This window comes from Diospyros lotus, chromosome 15, assembly GCF_014633365.1.
Source record: "Diospyros lotus cultivar Yz01 chromosome 15, ASM1463336v1, whole genome shotgun sequence".
Taxonomy (NCBI): Eukaryota; Viridiplantae; Streptophyta; class Magnoliopsida; order Ericales; family Ebenaceae; genus Diospyros; species Diospyros lotus.
The window spans coordinates 26,514,263-26,538,116 of NC_068352.1; the positions used below are offsets into that span (position 1 = coordinate 26,514,263).

Sequence of the window (23,854 nt, forward strand, 5' to 3'; positions counted from 1 at the left end):
TCTCCTTCTAATTTAAGTCCTCAAACCTTTCAAGTTTTCTCTATTTATAGGAGGTTGAATTAAGCTTAACATAATTGTAATGACCCACTATCTTTAATTATTTTATCACATTTTTTAATTATTTTTCACTAAATCTCACTAAAAATCCTTAATTATTTATCCATACCTTACTTTGTTTCCCACATTTCTCAATTATTTCACCTATTATTTTTGATTATTTGTCCACACCTTACTTTGTCTCCCACATTTCTCAATTATTTCACTCATCATCTTTAATTATTTTGTCATTTTTCTTAATTATTTTTCACTAAATCTCACTTATAATATTTAATTATTTATCCACACCCTACTTTGTCTCCAATATTTCTTAATTATTTCACTCATTATCTTTGATTATTTATCCACACCTTAATTTGTCTCCCACATTTCTCAATTATTTCACCCATCATCTTTAATTATTTTGTCATATTTCTTAATTATTTTCCACTAAATCTCACTCATAATCTTTAATTATTTGTCCACACTCTACTTTGTCTCCAACATTTCTTAATTATTTCACTTATTATCTTTGATTATTTGTCCACACCTTAATTTGTCTCCCACATTTCTCAATTATTCACCTATCATCTTTAATTATTTTGTCATCTTTCTTAATTATTTTTCACTAAATCTCACTCATAATCTTTAATTATTTATTCACACCCTACTTTGTCTCCAACATTTCTCAATTATTTCACTCACTATCTTTAATTATTTTGTCACCTTAATAATTTTTCACTAAATCTTCTTCTAAATAGATTGTTCTTTTATTTAATTCATTAATTTTAAACCTATTTTCTTAGCCTACTAATTAGCCCATTTATTTAGCCTTTTATTTCTTTCAACTTATCCCACTAACTCTAAGCCCATTTACTTAGTATTTATTTTTCCAATTTAGCCCATTAACTCTAAACCCATTAATTTTTTTTCAATTATAATCTCTAATTGATGTTAAAAATAAAAAATTAATTATTATTATTCTCAAAATACTAGGATATTACACAAGTACTTAAGGATGTTCTTAATTGCAATCCAGTATTTCTCACCTGGATCAGCCTGATATCTACAACATATGCTCAAAGCACATGCGACATTAGGCCTTGTACATAACATGACATATATGATGGAGCCAATAGCCAAGGCATATGGTGCTCGACTCATCCTATCTCTCTCATCTTGTGTCTTCGGACACATAGCCTTGGAGAGATGTATTTCATGTGATATGGGAAGATTTCTCCTCCTAGAATCTTCATGTTAAATCTCTTTAACACCCTGTCAATGGACGCGCTTTGGGAGAGTGCTAGTAACCTCCTGGATCTATCTATAGATCCTTATTCCCAGAATATAGGCTGCTTCTCCCAAATCTTTCATGGAGAAAATATTTTGAAAGCCATCATTTAACTGATTGCATCATGGGAACACCATTCCCTATGAGTAATATATTGTCCACATATAGGACTAAAAGGACCACCACGCTCCCACTAACCTTCTTGTAAACACAAGGATCAACTTCCCTTTTGTGAAATATCAAACCTTTTGATCTTTTCATCAAAACATTGATTCCAACTTCGGGATGCTTGCTTTAGTCCATAAATGGATCTATTCAACTTGAAAATCTTATTTGCATGTTTATGGGTGACAAAACCATTAGATTGTGTCATATACACATTCTTGACCAAGTTTCCTTTAATGAAATCTGTTTTGTCATCCATCTGCCATAACCCAGAGTCAATGTCAGACATTGCCTCATCATAGGTAGTAGGCTCATCATTTACAGTTAGAAGCACATCTTCATGTGCTGAGATGAGAAATCCATATCTCTCTTGCTGACAACGAAACCTCATCGACCTACGAGGTTTTTGTGTAGAAGGTTGGGGAACTGACACAACATCTTGTGTCTGATCGTCCTCAGGTTCCTGGAGGGAAATATTTGTTTGTGGTTCACCTCGAATCTCTTCGAGCTCAACATTTCTCCCACTGGCCATAGCGTCTAAGAATCCCTTCTCAAGGAATACCACATGCTTAGCAACAAAACACATTTTCTTCGTGTGGGTGGTAAAAGTAATATCCATTTGGATATCCCACAAACAAACATCTCATCGATTTGGGTTTTAACTCATTATTGTCAACACATTTGACATAAATTTAACAACCCCAAATCTTAAGGAAATATAGATTTGGCTTCTTTCATTTCCATATCTCATATAGAGTCGAGAACTGACTTACTTAGAACCCTGTTCAAAACAAATATCACGGTGAGGAGTGCATATCCCCAAAATGAAATGGGGAGTTCAGTGTGACTCATCATGGACCGGACCATGTCCAACAAGGTCCTATCCCTCCTTTCAGACACACCATTCATCTCTGGTGTTCTAGGTGGAGTCCATTGTGAGAGAATCACATTCTGATTCAGATGATCTAGAAACTCACCGTTCAAGTATTCACCACCTCAATCTGATCGAAGTACTTTGATGTTTTTCCCAGTTTGTTTCTCTACTTTAAATCTGAATTCTTTGAACTTTTCAAAAGCCTCAGATTTGTGTTTCATGAGATACACATAACCAAAACATGATCTATCATCAGTAAATGTTATGAAGTAGACATATCCACCTCTAGCTTGGGTGGACATAGGCCCACACATATCAATGTGCACAAGCCCTAGCACTTCTATGGCCTTCACTCCCTTTACTTTAAAATGAGACTTAGTCATTTTGCCAAGCAAACAAGATTCACAAGCACCTTATGATTCATAATCAAATGTGTCAAGATATCCAACTTTATACAAGTTGGATATGCGAGTGTCACTTATATGACCAAGGCGACAATGCCATAAATAAGTGCTATTTAAATCACCTGATTTAAGTCGCTTAATATTTATGTTATTGATAGGAGTATCAACATCAAGGACATACAAACAGTTACATATTGTTACTTTACTATAAAACAACTCATTTTTATAAAACGAACAACTATTGTTCTTAAATAAAAATGAATATCCATCATTGTCAAACAAGAATTAGAAATTATATTCCTAGTCAAACTAGGATTGTAATAACAGTTATGTAACTCTAACTCTAAATTTCAAAGCCATGCATGGTCTACTATGGAGTCAGAGTTTATTGCTCTGGATAAAGCAGATGAAGAGGTAGAATGGCTTTGAAATTTCCTTGAAGACATTCCACTGTGGCCAAAGCCTGTAAATGCCATATGTATCGGTTGTGATAACTTTGCTGCCTTAATGTGAGCTAAAAATAATGTCTACAATGGAAAGTCGAGACATATCAGGCACAAGCATAATTCAATAAGGCAATTGCTTACTAATGGCATAATCTCTATTGACTATGTAAGGTCTAAGGAAAATTTGGCAGATCCTTTGACTAAAGGATTGACGAAGAAGCAAGTCTCCTATACATTTAAGGGAATGGGGTTAAAACTTGTGAAATGAATTTTTCGGTGGTAACCTAACCCAGTTGACTGGAGATCCCAAGATCTAGGTTAAATATGCAAACTAGCTAGAACAATTCATACTACACACTAAGGAACATTTAGTTTCTCTTAGTTCCCTGGTGGCAAAGAGAGTGTGTGATTTGTCGGTGGTACAGATAATGTTGATATCTTGTTACAAGAGGAATAATGACAAAATACTCTTAATCAATGGTTACCTATGTGAGAGTAGAAATTGATCAGTACTTCTATGAGAATTGTTCTAAGGGCTTGGGTTCTTTAGAGCTCTCATGAATACATGATATTGTCCAAGACCAAAATATACACAATCGTATAAAACTCGAAAGTATAAGACGAGTTGTGTGTGATATCTGTTGTCTTCATTTACCACCAAAAGGATAGATCAAGAGTTGGGCTCACTATTTCTTTGATAAGTTCGATAGATACTCACTAAGGAAGGTTCAAGTCCAAAAGACACCTTGCCTAATGCATAACTTGTTTGTTTGCTCTCTGTGGCGTCGTGTCAGTTTATTTGATTTGACACACTTACACTCATGTGGGGGATTGTTGTGTTTTATAGTGTGTGAGTGTGGGTGTTTGTCCCACATTAGTTATGTAAAGAGATGAGAATGGGAATTTATACTTCTCCCTCTAACTTGGGGTTGGGCCCTAAGGGGCACCCAGATTTTGTGAGCGGGCGAACCTCTTAGGCCTTGCGCCCCACGGTCGCCACCGTCCATCCGATCGGTTGGACGGGCGATGTAACACCCCGCTTTCTCGAGTGCATTATGAGTTGGGACAATTCCGGGACAATACTTTTTTTTTTCAAACTTAATTCTAAATCACATCATACCTCGAATCCGTCCCAGAATTCCCATACATTGATCTCGAAAGAAAATCATTATACACATCAAATGCGGAAGCAAAGATCGAAACCTGATATCTTAACATTAATCATAAATAAATTCTTACATCTTCAACATTCCTCAAAACGTTCAAAACCTAAAGTAGCAGAACTTAAATGCAGGGGTTACGTTACATACATTTCATTTCTCATGTACTCTGCTAAGTGCCATTCATATCTCATTTATCCTCATATCTGTTACAATCTCCACCTGGAACATTTGAATATTCCAGGCGCAAAACCCAAGTTAGATGATGAATCATCTAAGTAAGAGTATAGAAAATATATTTCGTGCATGAATGCAATGTCTTTCATCGTAGGTGTCAACTGCACCTCTCATGCTACCTACCATTTTTGCGGCCCCCTCTTTCAAAGCCGAGGTGTATGGGTGCACCCTTGGTAAAGCAGCGGTGCCAGTTCGTACTCCCTACGGCCTCAAATGCGAGTGATCAATGATATCAACGTGTATTTATGCATTTCATAGTCATGTCATGTATGCAGTCTACGTGATGAATTCATATCAAGGCATGTCAATATGATGAAAACATTTTCGAGAAACGTAAACCACTTACTAACCAAGCATTTTCCATAAAACTAACTTTAATTGGAGAGTATCACTTACCTTCTCAAGCTTATCGGGCTACCTCAATATCCGTGCCTTGCCTTGTGCATCACCTCGATTTGCCTGCCAACCTCAAAATTAGACAAGTCACTTCAACTTAATTCTCGAAGGATCCTAATCACCATAATTATTTAAATAAATATTAAAACCTATTTTTTCATAATTTCTGGCATTTTCTATAATTTTCTCTCTATTTATTCCTATTTTTCCTTAATAAATCCAGATTAAATATTTCTAAAATATTTTCTCAAATATTTCACTAAAACAATTCATAAAATCATATTATTGAATTTTTAAAATTTTTTAAAAAATTTTACTCACCTTAATTTAGCATCTCTGACTTTCTCGATATGCGTGCCATAATTCTTGAATTGCGTGCCCGAACCGTTTTTCTTGTCAAAATCTTTGGGATATTACCAAAATATAATTTGCTATTTTCTGGAATTTTTTTGGGATTTTTCTCTTTTTTTCTATTATTTTTTTCTATTTCTTTCTTTTCTCCTATTTTCTTTTCTTTTTTCCTTTTTTTTTTTCTTCCCTCCTTCTTCTTCCCCTCTTCTTCTTCCTCCCGCCTTGCTCCTGCGCGCACCATTCTTCTCTCTTTTTTTTTTTTTTTTTTTCTCTTCCCTTTTTAACTTTTTCTTCTCTTCTTTCTTTATCTTTTTTTTTTCTTTCTTTTTGTTTTTTTTTTTTTCCTTCTTCTCCCTTCTTCTCCTCCTTTCCTCCTTCTTCTCCTTCTTTCTTCCTGCTTTCTGCAACTGTGCAGCCAACTTTGGCCGCATTCGGCCTCGTCGATCGTTGCTCCGACCTCTATCGAGCCCACCCGACCTCGCTGAACATCATTTGAGCTTGTTGGACCTTGCCCCAGCTGCTGGCCGACCTCCGCATGCGCTGCCATGGCCGCGGCTTGCGGCCATGGTGGCTGCCCGCACGTTGCAGCTGCTTCCGGCTGCCCCTGTAGCTGCCTCTGGCCGTCGATGTGAGCTCTTGGCTCCCTCTCGATCTCTCTCCTTCTCCTTCTCTCTCTCGGCCAAGCCCGAGCCCCCTGCCCCTTCAATCTCATTCTTCCTCTCTATTTATAGGCATCCCGCCCCTCTCCTGGCTAGCTTGCCCATACCTCTTGGCGTGGAAAATCTTCCATAAATCTTGTAGGACATGGTGATTTTTGCGTGAGAATTACTCCATAAATCGTGGCCGATTGCAGCAGGGTATGGGCTGTTAGAGATATAGAGTTGCAGAGGAATGGGTTGCTGCCATCCACGCACACACAGCACATCCATATTTATATATATATATATATACTATATATCACAATAATAGATATAAAAATTGCATATTAATCCTCAATTTTCTCATAATATCCCTAGGGAAATTCTTTTATTATAATTATGCCCTTAAATCTCAAATTAATTTGTATTACAATACCGAAAATACAAAATTAATAACTTCAAAGTTACTTGATTTAAACGATTTTGTTCCAATGTCCTCATCGGGCTGTCGTTTCATCCTGAAACCAATGAAGGGTTGCTCATTATCCAAAACCGGAGCCCCCATAGGATTCCGTTTATTTTTCGGGGGTCTCCTACAACGATTCGGTTTTACGGCCTAAATGGTAGTTGTATTTTAGCTGTACCGAAAATTGTCCCTAATCCAATTTCTTTTGATACCATAAATTCTATTTCGATACGCTCGTCGAGGCCATATAATTTTCCTTAGACAATTTCACTCCGAGGCATTCCCTACAGTTGATTTGGTACTTATAACTATTATCAAACCAATTTTTCAGTATTATAAATTTATTAAAATTACGTGACAACCTTATCTAAACATGGGGTATTACAGGCGAGGTGGGTTGATTTAAATATATATATATATTTATATAAAGGAAATAAAAATCAATTTCTTTATTCTTTTTTTTTTATTTCCTCTCTTTCAAGCAGTTGTCTAGTTCTTGAAGTGGCCTTCATTAATCTTGTTACTGCTTCGATTGCCCCAAGCGACGGGCATTGATGCCTACGTTCAATGCCAGCTTGAATGCAAAGTCTGTTCGATCTCCCGACCTAGCCTATAAAAGGCTGATAGCACCTCGTTTAGAGTTCGAAGTGTTCCTTTCCCCCTCCAAGTTCCATCTGTCACAGAGAGCAAGTTCCTTTTGAGTTCTACCAGATCCGGCCGATCGTGGTCACCGTCCGTTGGAATAGACCATTACATCCTGTTGACAGTTGCCAGAGCTTGCGAGTGACTGGAGCAGGGCGTTATTGTTTTTAAGTTAGCGTCTCCCACGTGCCTTGGTGTCACAGCTTTCCTAGTTGCCAACTTTCTCATCGAAATTTGGTTTTGCGTCCTTGACTCTACCTGCTCTGTTGCTTTTTATATCATATTGTTGTGGTTATTTGTTAAGTACACTGCAACTGGGGAAATTCCTTTGTTGCTGTTACATGTTCTGTTCGTACTGTTTTTGGATATTTTGGGGCTTTGGCTAATTGTGTAGTTTTCTTACAAAATTGTACTACTATTCCAACACAAACTTCACAAATCTTGTTGGGGGTGATTTACCTTTGGTAGACCATAAACCATATTTTTGTCTCCTAAGACTCTTAATGCTTCGAAATTTAAATGGCCATATCTTTTATGCCATATTGTACCTTCATCTTCCTTGATAATCTTAAGGCATTTAGACTGACTTACAATTAAATGGAATGGGAACACATGATTTTTGGCAGTCTTTTCCGCCATAACCATAGTTGTTAAGGGCACGCCTAGGCGCTAGTTCAACGCCTCGCATGGGCCTAGGCAAGGCAAGGCCAGGCAATTTCTGTGAGGCCCTCACCTTGCATGGTGAGGCGCTGAGGCGAGAGGCACGCCTCATAAAACCTAGATTTTAATTAAAACCTAGGTAGCCCAATTCGCTCCTCACTCCATCTTCCTCCTGACTCCAGCTGCGCTTGCATCATCTCTTCCTTTCCTCTCTAGCCTCCATTTTTCTCAGTTTCAGTATGTATACATTTTTTTAGTTTAAGTAAATGTCTACATTTTCTTTTAAATGTAAATAAGAAAATACCCCTCATTTGGATTCAATAAAAATATCTAAAAAAATCAAAATCCATAACAATAAGAAAATAGAATTTTTGTTTTAGTATAAACTCGAATTTAGCGATTTTATCATCCCTAAAATACATACCTACTATTTCTTGAAAAATTTATTAAAAATCAATTTAACAATAATGGATATTAGCTATCAAAATACCGAAATATAGTTTTTCAAAATGAATACATTTTCTTATATGTCTCTTTATAATGTGCTAATTTTCAAGACTTAGAAAAATAGCATTTTTCAAAATGAAAACATTTTCTTGATTGTGAACTTGTAGTGTTTATTGATTGCGAAGAATACTAAATCTTGTCCAAAATGCCCTTCATCAGTAAAATAAGAGATTAAAGAGTAAATGCAAAAGAAAAAAATAACAGGGATGAGCGAAATATGACACCGTTAGATGGTGATTTTCAATTTGGTGAAGGGTATGATGATAATGATGAGGAGCTGCCTCAAAGTAGGAAAATACCCAATGTATTAAACAAACTCGATCACAATCGGGTTCAATTTTGGCTTCGACTTCAAAGCAGCTAGTAACTCAGGTGATTGAAAAAGAGAAGGAAGGTAAGACAGAGACCAAAGATGATGAAGACTTGGAAGAGAGAGAAGAATTGGGACATGAACAAGAAGATGAATGGGTGATTGAAAGGGATGATGAAGATATTGACCTTGATGTTGATGATCTCCTTGATGATGATTGATTAAAACTTCTTTATTGATTGTGAACTTGTAGTGTTTATATGTTTGTTTAGAACTTTGTATGATGATTAGTACTTGTTTGAATTTGAAACTTTAAATTTGAACTTTGATGATATTTTTAGTTTAGAATTTGTATGATAAATGAATCAATTTTGATGTTGTTAGTTTAGAATTTGAAGATAATAAATCATTAATGATATGTATTTGTTATTATTGATAACTTGATAGTTTTTTTTTATGATTTTACAAGATTTTGAGTTTTTTTTCTAAAAGGCGTGTCTCGCTTCTCAGAGGCGCGCCTCACCTTATGGGCCTTGCACATCAAGCTCTAGAACCCTTTGCGCCTTTCAGAACTATGGCCATTTCTTATCACGCATGGAAAGTGCAGTCCATTTCATTTGGATGTTATATCCACAACTATCCCATGTTGAGAATGTTATATATTTTTCTTTTCTAGTACATAGTATACGTACATTGCTGATGTAGCGATGATCACTAATCTTTAATTGTAGTATGATCTTGCCTTTTCCCTTGACAGACTTTTGTGGCAAATCGGAAAAATGATGATGCTGCTGCAATCTTCGTCAAGCTCTACAAAAAACTCATTTCTCCCACACATATGATTGGATTAGCTAGTATCTAAATACCAAACACTTGAATTTCTAGTGTTCATACCATTATAGGCCATTAGCAGGACCCCATCATCTTGCTTTTCTTCATCATTATTAGCATAATTAATTTTCTCATCTTTCTTTGGAGTAGCATTCAGAGGCATAATAACCATTTTTTTTTGCAATTATAGCATTGTATGACGGATTTATCTTACTTGCAATTTGACTAACGTCCACAACCTTGTCCTCTGCCACAACTGTCTCCACGTCCTCTTTGACTTGATGATCCTTCTCCATCATTATTTTTGTCAATCTCTCTAGGCTGAAATTTGTCACCATAGATTCTTCCTCAATGACTTCCTCGTTAATCTTGGGTTCAGAGTTTAGCTTGCAAGGCTTGCTCAAGAGGCTTGTCATCACCCTTGAGCCTTTCTTTGTATGCTTGGAGTGAGCCTATCCATTGCTTCATAGTTATCTCTTTAACCATGTTGGAAGGTACTCCTTCCTTCTTCTTAATCCAACCACGGTGTATGTGTGCGTTGTGTAAGAGACCAAACTTGAACAACGAGGAAGAATATCTTATTGTCGGATTTGGTCAAACACTTTGATACAAGGGCTATTTATAGGCTAAAGCTTAAACAGAAATACAATACATTAAGGGTTTTATTGGAATTCCAGAAGGCTTTCTCGATTTCTTCTACCATGCTGTATATGTGGGCTTCCTCAACTTCTTCTTCTTCTTCTTCTTCCAGATTCATTTACTTTGCCTAGACTTCGGTGCAAGTTTAAATTTTCAACATGTGTCACTTAGTGTTAATGAAGTCATAAACTTCGTATCGAAAGTTGCAGCTGCCGCCGACAACTCTCCCTCCTTGTTTGTCCTCGCAGCAATCTGGGAACTCACTGATAGCATCCTCAAGGCACTTCTTGCAGTCCTTTCCGGAAAGATCTCTGGTGCATTGCACCAGTCCGTGCACTACCGTGTTGATCAAATGTATGGGACCAACAGCATCAAGCTTTTGCTCCCCGGTGGCGTACAAGACTGGGCTTGTATAAGCTTTGTTCACCAACCGGCTTAGCAGATTCTTCGTTTTCTCGTTGAAATCCGGCTCTTCCGCATCGTCCGCGTTGAATAGATAGAATTTGTGCTTGTTGTCGATCTGCCCAAAGAAGGCCTCGTTCGAGTACTTGTACAGGCAAGTATCGTACCTATTAGAAGAACAAAAAATTTAGAAATATTTTTAAAAATTTTAATGTTTTCTTTTGACCTCCTTCTTGACTTCAATGATTTACTTTCAATTACACTTACACCCCTGTGGCTTTAGCTATTATCACATAAATATATTATAAGTTACTTTAATAGGCTATGGCCTCTGATGCATGAAAATGCTGAAACAATACCATTTCGACATTTCTAAAAAGTTTACTATCCTGGAACATTAAGAAACATCAAAAAAAAGTTTTTGGGCAATTTTTATAATTTTCAAAACGTTTTTGGACATTTCGAAATATTGGAAAGATCAAAATAATATAATCGATAAAAGAAAATATACATACATATATTTACATATATAATTGAACTAAAAATAGCTTAAACAAAGACAAACCGTATTCATATAATTTAAATTTGAGCCGAATGTAAATTAAGAGTACCATACGATGGCTCCTTTAGTGGAAGGGCAAAAGACTCTAATCTTTCTACTTGCTTCTATGATGCAGTCTGTGCAGTTCGACTTAGAGGTGTCGCCCCTGCAGAGGGCCAGGCCATTGGCTCGGGTTAGGGCCTGGCCAACCGAGCCAACTCCAGAGCCGGTTGGGGGAACATTGGCTTGGAGGAGGCTTGCTAGTTTATCCAAGCTGGAATCATAGCCAGGGCTTGTAGAGTTCTTGTCGAAGCAAACATGGAAGAGAGAGCCTGCAGAAAGAAAAGGACTGGAGAAGCAGAGCATAAATGGAATGATCAAATATGGCTTTGAGGAATAATGCATTTTGATTTTGGATGAAAAATTGGGATGTGGGTGTCTCTGTATTATGATGGGTTAGTGCATTTTTTTCAAACGACTTGCACCTTTATATAGTAAAAATAAATAAATTAAGATGACCAATAGATTCCATAAATGGTGCATTCCGCAATCATGATGTTACTCAATTATTGAGTTTGTGTAGAGTGTGTCAAATTTGATAACTTAAATTATTAGAGTTTATTTCAATAAGTTAGTGGACAATAGACATGATATCTTTATGTTCCTTTTGGTGACTTTATTTTGTTTATATCTTGATTTGGGGTGTAAGGAAGGAGAATGAAATATTTTTATAAATATATCTATTGCTTTTATTATCTTATCCTGGTTATTTCTTTACTTATTTATTTATTTAAAAAAAAAATATTATTGTAACTTTATTTTTTTAACTATTTTGTCACTTTTTATTTTCTATCAAAACAAACTAAAGTTATATTAGGTTGATTTATGTTTCATTCTTCTTAAACAATAAAAAAATAACTAATCTTATGTTACTTTTTTGATCTTACATTTCATTATATTACATACTATTTCATTATTTACCTGATCTCTCTTTCAAACATAGCATTAAGGACTTGGAGTTTTCTCCCCCAAAAAACTATTACTTGGATAATTTGTAATTTTTTGTGTAAAAGCTATATTGGATTACTTCATTAGGGTAGAATCATGGGCATGAATATTGAGACCAAACCAAGTTAAGTTCCTATATCTTTATATTTATTTAATTTAACGATAATGATAATTGTTAAAATTAATATAAGTGTTTTAAATATTATATCTTATAGAATAACAAATTGGGACTACCAAATACAACAAAATGTCACTATTGATAAATGATAATAATGGCATTCTTTGAAGCGGCTGACCTTTTGTTAGTGGGAAGCCTTCTGAAAATTGTTATTTGCATGCCCACTTAAAATGAATCTCTTATGGCTTGCCCTAATATTTTATGTTTAGCAATATTATGCCCTTAATTTTATCCAAAAATTAATGATTAGTTAAACTTGATTTTTTAAGTCCATCAAATTTAAAAATACATGCCAGGCCTTCCAATAAACTGTGGGTCCATGTGAAATTTTATTGTGATATTATGAGTTTTTGTATTTTTAGATAAATTACACTTAACATTCTTAAAATTCAGTAAAAAGATATTAAAATTTGACAATTTATCAATCTTTTTCTCTCTATTTGATTCGGCGATGGCTAAACTATCGCCAAACCGGAGAAAAAGAGAGGGCAACATACAATCGAATTGTGGTTAAAACTTTTACATTTATAAAGTAACAATATAAGGAAAATGTAATTAGAGTTGTAAAGTCCTGAGCAATTTCGTCATTTTTCAAATATCGAAAATATCTTTACTTTTTAATCAAACCTCAAGGGCATTGAGTATAATTTATCTTGTATTTTTTGCTAATTATTTATTATTGATAATGTGAGGATTAAGGTAAGGCAATTTTATGGAGGGATGTTTTTTTCTTCTTTTTTTCTTTTTTTCATGAGTGAATGGGTATTCCACTTGCATATTGAAGTTGGCCTCATTCATCATATTGTATTGGTACATATTATGTTTTGCACATGTGAGAATGAGTGTACATGGGCCAAGAGCCCCATTTCAAAAGACTCATGAGAAGATAAACCCTACAAGTTCAAAAAAGTCTACCAAGCAAAAAGACTCGGGAGACCTTCTTTAGTGGAGGGCTCTTTAATTATGGGACTCCCTTGACAAGACTCAAAAAAGAGGTTCTTAAACCCTCTTGAGCAGTCTTTGTGAGAGATTCTCCTAATATTTAATGTAAACTGTTGTCTCTAAAAAATTTAAATAGACAATGCTAAGATTATGAGAGACTCCATCACCTGTCATCTAATGTCTCTATAAATAAGCGATGACTCTTTCTCTCCAAAGTATGCAAGTACATCATACTAAATTCTCTATATTCTATTCTAACTTTCGATTGGTTTAACTTAAGTATTTAATGGGCTATGCAGGGAATACCTTACGTCGTTTAATCAACTTTATTTTTACATAATCTCGATAGCTTGAAATGATTGCCCAACATTTATGTTATTATTATTATATATTCAAGCAATAACAATCTTATTAATTTTTTAAAATTATTGAAAAAAGATGAGGGCCAACCTAATTAAAGGACATTTCAAGAAGTGGATACTTTTTTTTTTAATTTCTTCAGTGGACATTCCAACATCTGTGCCCATATAGGTTGTGTCGACCCAATACGTTGGTCTTTTTTTTAAAATAAAAAAAATTGAAATACAAAAGTTAAGATGAATAATATTTTAAATTCTTTCAGTAAATAAGAGATGAAATATTTACACTTAAAAATCTTCAAAAACATAAACTTGAGATGGGACTAGTATAAAAGCAAATATTATTTTGATGAGAATAAATGATTAACATTTTCAATCAATCTTGAGGTAGCACATGTTTTAAATCGGGTGAATGTTCAGCATTGAATGTATATAGATTGTGTCTGTATTCAGATTTATATGGGGGATGCATCAGGAAAAAATGTTACACACTCCTGAAAATTAGTTGAACGAAGCTGATTAAAAAAAGAAAAGAAAAAGAGATAAATAAACCATTGAATAGAAGGCATGTGGTGAAAGGTAAGCCGAAAGACACTGTCACCGCTTGGGGTGCCTCTGGTCCTTCGCGTGGTAAACACAACAACCTTTGCAATTAATAAACATGGTTAAGCGGGAATGGCTTGAACTCTTGAGCCCATGCCCGGAGGCCATGCCTAGTCACATCTCATATGGGGTGCTCAACGAAAATCACGCTTTGACCTTCCTCGTGAAAATTATAAAAACCCTCAGTGTTTTGATGGAAATATACATTAACTCCATTTCTATTCATTAATTACTCCAATCATTTTCTATAAATTGGGTATTAACTTAACGGTCGAAGCATATACAAACTAAGGGAGAATAGCCCTAAGATATTGCAGCAAAAAAATTTGTGTTGACAGGGGTCCCATTCTTTAGCAACATCAATAGGCCCCAACTTTAGTAGTATTCCTTGCTTGGGATCCTCTCTGAGTAACATGCCTCTACGCTAAGCACCTTCTACTCAAAGTCAATAAAATGCCACATAAGGAGAGGCGTCAGCAACTCAAGTTCCTAAGTTGGTTACCACAAAGTGACTGGCTAATCTAGAGCCACAAGTCTGAGCCTTGACACAGGTGCTTAGGATGTTTGTTAACAATTAGTAGCAACCGAGACACGTCTTCCTATCCCACCATACTTGGTAGTAAGAACAGGAATGAGACCTTCGATGATAACACCACAGAGAATCAGAGTCGTCCATACATCCTTCCAACAATGACCAAATATCAAAGAAGGAAAGAAGGTGTTAAGATTAGGAGCACTTTTAATCAACAGTTCTCACCCGAAATTCACACAACAACAGAAATATAAAATTGTAATTGAAAATAATAAGATAATAAGGAGAAAGACAACCAAACCATAAGAAAAGACAAGGATTTATCCTAGTTCGAACATATTTAAATTAGTCTTACATCCAGCCGCAGTCCAAGAGCAATCCACTAGAATTCCAGTCAAGAATCAGTGCACAAGAAACTCACAAAAACCTTCTTCTCTCTCTATCACACTAATACATTGCCTTCAACCCGAGATTACAAAAAACTTCTTAACTTCATGGCTTTCCTCTCACAGCAATTCTCGTATTCAAAAAGAGTAGAAATCGAATGATCAGAATCATTCCAGTCCGCCTATCTATCTATTTATAGAAGGTTTGACGAAAATTATAAAGGATAAATAAAAAACAACACAATATCTATTCTACCCTTTTATAACCAACTTAATTAGAACCTATCTAACTAACTTGTTTCTGGTTATATCATCAATCTGATTTCTTCTGATTCCTTTGTAAGCATTCAATTATTCTGTGCAGTTTCTTCATTCACAGTAACTCTAATATCAGAATTTTAAAACTTATAATTTTCACATACACATTATTAATCAAGATTACATTCCTTGATCCATGATGGTTAATTGAGAAGATGAAAATCTGCAAAGGAATAGAATCAAAGTAAACCAGAAATCTGTTCTCTCTCTTCACCTTTTTCTATTATTAAATATTTTTTTATTGATGGAACATGTTCACATTTATAGGTAGAGAGAGGCAATTTTCGTAGGCCAAAAAATTGCCACTGTCCATCAAAGTAGGCGGTTAAAAAATCACCCAATTCTCAAATTGACCAATGAAATTTTAACCCACTAACCACTTTAATTTTATTTATTAATAATATTATGTGAGCCACAATAATAAGTCTTACATTCTCCCACTTGGCTCACATAATATTGTCTCATTATATGATATGTAACATAATGGGCATATCATAAAGCTAAAATCTCTCATACATTGGCCACTTAATATATCATCCTTAAAAAAAATAAAAAATATCATCCTTAAGTAAAGACCAATATGATTCATGGCAGTTGTACATCATTATTTTGACATACTCCCTTCCATATATTGCAATATAAATCTTCACTTAACATGATATGTAATGAGAAGTTCGATAATTATATAACAATAATGTCTTCATAAAAACTATCCCTCTCAACATTCACATAATCCATTCATGTATATACCAATAATTAGGACATGAATAATTCTTTTTTCAAAACAGTACATAAATGAGCACAGAGTGTCAAATACACAAATATCATAAGATTACATAATATCAATGATCATTTGCAATAATGCCCATTTTTTTGACATGTTCATTAAATGTCTTTGGTGACAATCCTTTCGTTAATGGATCTGCAATCATAAGATTAGTGTTAATATGCTCGATTGACACTCTTTATTTTTGAACCTCTTCTTTAACGACAAAGTACTTCAATTCCATATGTTTAGCACCTTCAGAGTTCTTGTCATTCTTTAAAAAGAAAATTGCTATGAAATTATCACAATAAAGTTTTAGCCACTTGGCAATACTGTCGACAATCATAAGCTCTGAAATAAAGTTTCGTAACCAATTTCCTTGAACAATGGCCTCAAAGCGTGCCACAAATTCGACTTCCATAGTGGATGCAACAATGACAGACTGCTTTGCAATTTTCCATGATATTTGTAACACCCCGCCTTTCACTACAAGAATTTCGAATTTTAGCGACGTAATATTTCAGTTGCTAAATCTAAAAATCTGTTGCTAAATCAATTTAGCGACGGACTTTTTTCGTCGCTGAAGCAATCGTCGCTATCTTTTTTTGCGACGGATCCGTCACCAATTTAGCGATGAAAATTTTTCGTCGCTAAATATATATTTTTTTAAATTTAGCAACAGAAATTTCTGTCACTATTTTTTAAAAAAATTAAATTTATTTTAGCAACAGAATATTCTGTCGCTATTTTTAAATTTTTTTATAAAATATATTTTTTATTTTTAAAATATTTTTTTATAAAAATATCTTTTATTTTTTTCCGTCGCTAAGGCATATTTATAAAAAAAATTAAAAATAAAAAAATTAAAAATAATAATAATAATTTAAAAATAAAAAAATATTTACACTACAATCCTTACAAACATAAAATTATTAAAAAAAGAAGATAATTAATTAATCCTTAAATATTTAAACTTTAAATATAATCAAAAACAGAATAAAATTAGAATCCTAACAAACATTTCTAATAATTTATTGAAAATAAATAAAATATATAAATAAATAAAATAACACACACAAAAAAAGAAAGAAGCATAAAAAATATATGAGCAGCAAACAACATAATAAATAATTTTTTAATAAAATAACATAAACAAAAACATATAAAAGAAATAAAAGAACATTTCTTTCACTGAAAAAACATACAAAAGAAATAAATAATTTCTTTCTTTTTTGCTTGGAAAGAAAAAAAAATTAAACAGAAAAAACTAAACTAATACTAAAAACACTTCAAATTTACATAAATTTAACATGAGCTGCAAACAAATTTTAAAAATCAAAAGTAAAATAAATATCCAAAAAATAAAAAAAAAAATAATTTAACCTTGGCGAGAGCGAGGGCGAGGGGCTGCAAGCGAGAGATGCAGGCTAGGGCGAGGGGCAACGAGTGAGGGTGAGCTGTGAGCGAGGGCGACTGAGAGAGCAAGCGAGAGACGAGGGTGAGTCGCGAGTGAGAAACGAGGGCGAGCAGCGAGAGGCGAGGGCGATGCAACAAGCGAGAGCGAGAGAGAGATGGGGAGACAGCGAGGGCGATGGTGAGGCCGCGAGCGAGACAGCGAGCAAGAGGCGAGATCGAGTGAGGGTGAAGCAGCGAGTGAGAGCAAAAGCGAGAGAGCGATGGCAAGACAGTGAGGGCGAGGGCAAGGCGACGACCGAGAGCGAGGCCTCGAGCGAGAGGGGAGATTTAGTGAGGGCGAAGTAACGAGCGAGAGTGGGGGGAGGGCGAGGCAGTAAGTGAAAGCGAGGGCGAGGGCAAGGGCGAGAGATGAGGGCGAGAAGCCAAAAAGGGTTAGAGATTTGAAGGGAAAAGAGACTTAGGGATTTTTGGGGGAAAGGGAGGGGGGATTTGATTAAGAAAGAGGCGAGGAGTTTCCTGCCTCTTGGATTTATTTTTTTAATATTTATTAATTAAATAAAAATTAATATAATTTATAAAAACAATAGAAATAATTATTTAATTGATAAAAATAATATAATTTAAATAAAATTTTATTATTAAATAATTTAAATAAATCCTTATCGTAATTATCTAAAAATTTAATTATATTATAAATCTAATAATTATAATAAATTAATTTGATATATTGAATTATTTATTAATAGTTTGTTATCTTAAAAAATTAATTTTTTTTTCTATAAATAAAAATTATACTAAACGAATTTTAAATTGCTGAATTTCATCTATAACTCAAAGACAAAATTAAAGAGCACAATTAATAGAGAGATATATTTATTTTTTTCTTGGTCAACATTAATGTTTTATACATAACACTTAAACTTTAAAAATAAAAATTAACCCATATAGTTATTTTATAGTATAATTATTAAGGGGAAAAACCATTCTATATCTTCATCCGAAAACCATTCTGAACTTACCTTAATATTCTGTTATCCTGATTAATACATGTCACTTCTCTGGTTGTTTATTATGAATGACTTAATTGTACATTTAATTATGTTACAATGTTTATATTCTATATAATGACATATGATGTTGTTATCAAGTATAAGATACAATGTCATCCATATATTTTGTTTTTTAAACTTTTTAGTTTAGCAAAAAATTCACCTATTTATAAAGAAAAAGAGATTGACAAATAGCTTCTAGACTTCTTTTAATATAATGTAATCCCTCAATATTGTTTCATTTTTTTTATTTCTAAAATTTAAAATAAAGAAAATTTCAATAATATTATGATTTTTAAACTTTTTATTTATTTTTCAAATATAGTGTTTGTCTAGATTTTGTACACATTTAATAAATATTATAAATAATTAATTATTATACATTTAATATAATTTTTTATTTTATACACATGAAATATATTAATTGATATAGTTAGAATTTAGTAATATTATGATTTTTAATATTATTATATTTATTCAAATTTTATAAATTAATTTTTTTATATTCATCTCATGTTTAAATGTATATTTAATTTTTTTATAAAATTTAAATATTTATATATTTAAATATTCATCCCAAATTTATATATTTATAAATTAATTGAATAAAAAAATTAAAAATTAAAAATTAAAAATTAAAAAATTAATTTTATTTTTTTTATTTAAATTATTTTTAATTTTAATTTTTTATTATAAAATTTAGCTACGAAAATCTATTTTCGTCGCTAAATTTTAATAATAAAAAATTTAGAATTAAAATTTTATTTTAATTATTTAAATTAATATTAAAATTAATTTTTTATTTTTAAATTTTGTGACGGAATTTATTTTTCGTCGCTAAAATTAGTGACAGAAATAAATTTTGTCGCTATATAATTTTTTTTTGTTTTTTTATTATTATTAAAATTTAGCGACAAAAAATTATTTCCATTGCTAAAATTAGCGACGAATTATTGTTTCCGTCGCTAAAAAATATATATATATTTTTATTTTTTTAGCGACGGAATTTTTTTCCGTCGCTAAAATTCGTTGCTAATTCTCTAATTTTTTTTTTTTTTTGCAATCCATTGCAATTCCGTCTCTATTCCGTGACTAAAAATTCGTCGCTAAATCTCGTTTTTCTTGTAGTGTTCCTAAGGCGTTAGGAACGTAAGATTCCGGAGATATATTTTTTTTCATTAGAAACTCAACATAAAAATCGTTCCCTGAAGATCCCGTTATACCTTCTCAGTATATATCAACTTAGAATCATTAATAAACTAAGACAGGTGAATCACCTCAAATGCGGAAGCTAGATCAAAATCTCAATAGAACATAATTGAACTCATCATAATAGAACATAATCGAACTCACTTTATTCATAACATAAAGCCAAACCAACGTTTTATATGACGTTATCAAAATAAACAACACAATTGAAAACGACATACTATAAATTATCCACTAATCGCCGTCACTCCTCGACAATCCTTTTTCCCTTTGCACTGCTGCTTTCACTTGTAACGTTTAAATATTTTAGGGACAAAGTCCATATTAGATGCTGAATCATCTAAGTGAGAGTTCAAAAACACATTTTCATGAATGAATGCAAGACATGAAATAAATCAACACAACCTGGCAAGCCCTAGCTAAGAGAATCCCACACAACGCTCAACCCTACCACAGAGAGAGAGCAATCTCTCTATAGGCTATGCCACCATACCGACACATCGACACGACGTGGTTTTAGCTTAAGAGGTGCAAGGTTAACGCATCTCCCCAACATCTCGGGAACAATCGTTACCACTCCTGGTCTAGGAGGGTTACATCAACGTTGGAACCCGTCTCACCACAATTACGTCAAGGATTACTTTCCCACTCAAAAGCATCTAGGAACCACTATCCAGTCCCAACTCAAATTCCATATGGACCACCTAGTCATCCCAGTGCAACTTTCTTGACCATACGGCCTGGCACGAAAATCGAGACAATTATCCCGGCATGCACACCAGCACAAGATACCCCTATATATTATTCTGGAAAAGCCCTTGGGGAATTACGGTTACACTATCCAGACAACATTTTAGGTTGACATCCCATATGAACAACATAAAACGTATGACAATGCCACATTTCACAACTCAATGCATCATATAAACAACGTTTTATAAAATACAATGCACAAGTATAAAACATTTTAGGGACGAACCTCTCTCATGAAACCAATCGTCACCGGTTACAGCTCGCATGCAACAAAACCATTTTCCATGAAATCACAACACATTTAGATAGAACAAGTACCAAGTTTTTATGGCAGAAGTACCCAGAATAAGTTAAGTTTTGGGTAAACTACTCACCTTGAATGTATTCGTAAACCTGCCATGAGTAGATGCAGTAAGTTGTTCAACCAAATCTCGCATCTTTGACATTTGTTGTCGAACGTCATTCAGCTCCTGAGCCTGCGAATTTATCTGCTCCGCCTATAATTTTATTTTCTCTATCATTTCTTGTATAACCTGATTTTCATTAAGACTAGATGAGGTAGTGGATGAGTTGCCAACTTCAAAAAATTTCAATTGGGATAAGAATCTCGTGCCGTAAATCCTCTTCTTCTTATTTTGCCTGCCGGTAGCCTGAATGAATATTTGGTCGCAATCTGGTTACGCAGGCTCCTCAGACCCCTCATCCGGTTGAGTCGCTTGTTCCAACAACTGTCTGTATGTTTCCTGCGACAATTTAAGAAAAAAATATACAATAAATCAGTTACGAATATTAAATCTTACGCTAATTATAATAATGATATTATTTATAATTAAAAAAGACTTACAACGACGCTCGCAGAACGTCTATCGACATACATCTTTTGTCCTTCCTCAGTGTTTTTAGAATGAGTTCGTTCAAAAAGTTCAATCAGTGTGGGCTCCCTCCCAAACTCTCGTGTCTAAAAAAAGAATATAGAATTAACAATTTTAATAATAAAAAATGATAAATATTAACAAATTAAATAAATTAAATTTCTTACCATTCGTCTTTTATGCTCTGCTGAGGATATGGAGCCCCCAGTATGGCGAGAAGGACCAGCGCCAGGGCCACCAGTCTCACTCAAACGGTTCAACGTTGCTTGTGCAAACCGCTTCTTGAAAGCTTCATCTTATTCTCATTTCTACATCCAACGATCCCAAATATCATCTGGCAGCATGCCACTTACGAATGTTGTCAATGTATCGTTTAACTGCTTTTTGTGTTTACTCTCTTTTCACTAATGCATCAATGGTAGGATCCCACTAAAAAATTCTCTATAAAAAAAATAAGATTAAATAACTTAAACATTTCTAAATTAATAATTATCAAAAGAGTAGACTCAAAATAGTTAGTGTAGAACTATTGCGTCCTGCACGAGGACGATAACGTTCTCTCGGACACATCATATCTTCGATAAAATAAATCAATTACAAAATTAATATCATTAATAATTAAACATAATATATAACACTTCAATATAGCTAACCTAGATCATATAGCTCAAAATGGTGACATCACTATTGGAAAAACAATAACGATTTTCTTCTCAAGAATTTGATTATTCTAATAAATTATATAAAAAAACATGTTATACAAACAATAGATTCCAGAAAGGCTAAACTAAGGGGTTTTCAACTTTACTTTTAATACTAAAAATAAAGTTGAGAGTTTTCAGAATTTTCCAAAAATGATTAGTTAAGAATCGAATTGCTAGAGGAATACATATGCTACGCAGAATTTTTGGAATACATATGCTGTGCAATTTTTGTATGATACTTTGGTTATATTTTTTTTCCTTTTTCCTGCAATCAATTTTATTTTTCTTTAACATGGACCATGGTGTTGCAGAACTTTGTGGGTTTATTTGTTGCGGATGGGTACATAGCTTGTGGTTCATTACCGTCTGCTCAATCAATTTAGTCACTTGACCTGAAAGATCAGTGTTATATATCCTTGTTTGAACTCTATATAATTCTGGATCAACCAAGTCGTAAATACCCCTAATACTAGTTGACTTAGAAGTTAATTAAAAGGGAAAACTCAAATGAACCAATTTTGTAGTCTACTTTATGGATCATTTTGCCTATGTTGGATCTTAAAGGTATATTGCTTTTCCAGTGAGTGAGCAGGGCAAGACAATGAATTCAAATCTGTCCATTATTAAACCTGACCAAAATTTTTAAGCTGTTACATTATTAAACCTGACCAAAATTTTAGATCTATCCATTCACCTCATACACACACACACACACACACAGACACATATATATGCATTCAGCTTAACTTCACTTTTTCATCCACAAAATTCCAAAACACTAATGCACTGTCACACATACCCTAAAATAGAAACAAATAGCATTCAAGTTTCAAGAAAACAGCTAAACCTCGAGCATTCAAATGGCATTCAAGTTTCAATAGCATTCAAATACCCCAAAACGGAAACAAATAGCATTTAATAGCATTCGAGTTTCAAGAAAAAGAAATAGCTAAACCTTGATCAGTGAGCGAAAGCGAGAAAGCTAGAGGCAAGGGCGAGGGGGAGCAAGCGAGGCGAGAACGAGGCAGTGAGCGAACTGCGAGCGAGAGCGAGAGGCTAGGGCGAGGCAACGAGCAAGTGAGGCAGCGAACGAGAATGAGAGGCTAGGGCAAGGGCGAGGCATTGAGCGAGAGACTAGGGCTAGGGCGAGGGTGAGGGCGAGTTAGTGAGCGAGAAGATAGGGTGTGGGCGAGTCGCGAGGGTGAGGCAGCGAGCGAGGGCAAGAGAGCTAGGGCGACAGAGAAGGGTTTGCAGAAGAGGAAGAAAAGAGACGAAGGGTTTGTAGAAGAGGAAAAGAAGGGTTCTGATTGGGGGATTTTTAAAGGGGAGATTTGGCCAAGAGAAAGAGGCGGGGGAGATTCCTGCCTCTTTCTTATTTTTGTTTAATATTTAATAATTAAATATATGTTTAATTTACTTTCTTCAAAGTAAGCACGAGTTTTCATCCTATGTGTATAATTAATATTAATTATTTATTTTCTTCAAACAAAAATTCTGAAAATAACTATTGAACCGATTAGTCGTTTAAATTAATTTGTATGAATTAGGCTTCCAAGAACAGGGCAGCTAAATTGATGGCATCCAAACTAACACATCAGTTAAAAACATATCATTCGATAATTAATTTCTTCAAGGCAACACATGAAAAGTGTAGTCCATTTCTTGTTGGAGTGATTTACCTTTAATTGCAGTATGATACTGTCTTTTCCCTTGATAGACTTTTGTGACAAATCACAAAAAATGATGGTGCCACTGCAATCTTG

The 23,854-nt window shown here is 34.0% G+C and overlaps 1 protein-coding gene across 1 annotated transcript; it reads right to left on the bottom strand.

Annotated features, from left to right (window-relative positions):
- Positions 1 to 9,970: 9,970 nt before the first annotated feature.
- On the bottom strand, positions 9,971 to 11,462 carry LOC127792233 (cysteine-rich repeat secretory protein 38-like). Its single transcript, XM_052322677.1, has 2 exons — positions 11,067 to 11,462; positions 9,971 to 10,622 (listed from the first exon to the last, which is right to left on the bottom strand). The coding sequence occupies exons 1-2, from the start codon at positions 11,399 to 11,401 to the stop codon at positions 10,217 to 10,219; spliced, it is 741 nt and encodes a 246-aa protein (XP_052178637.1). The 5' UTR covers positions 11,402 to 11,462; the 3' UTR covers positions 9,971 to 10,216.
- Between the last annotated feature and the right edge of the window lie 12,392 nt (positions 11,463 to 23,854).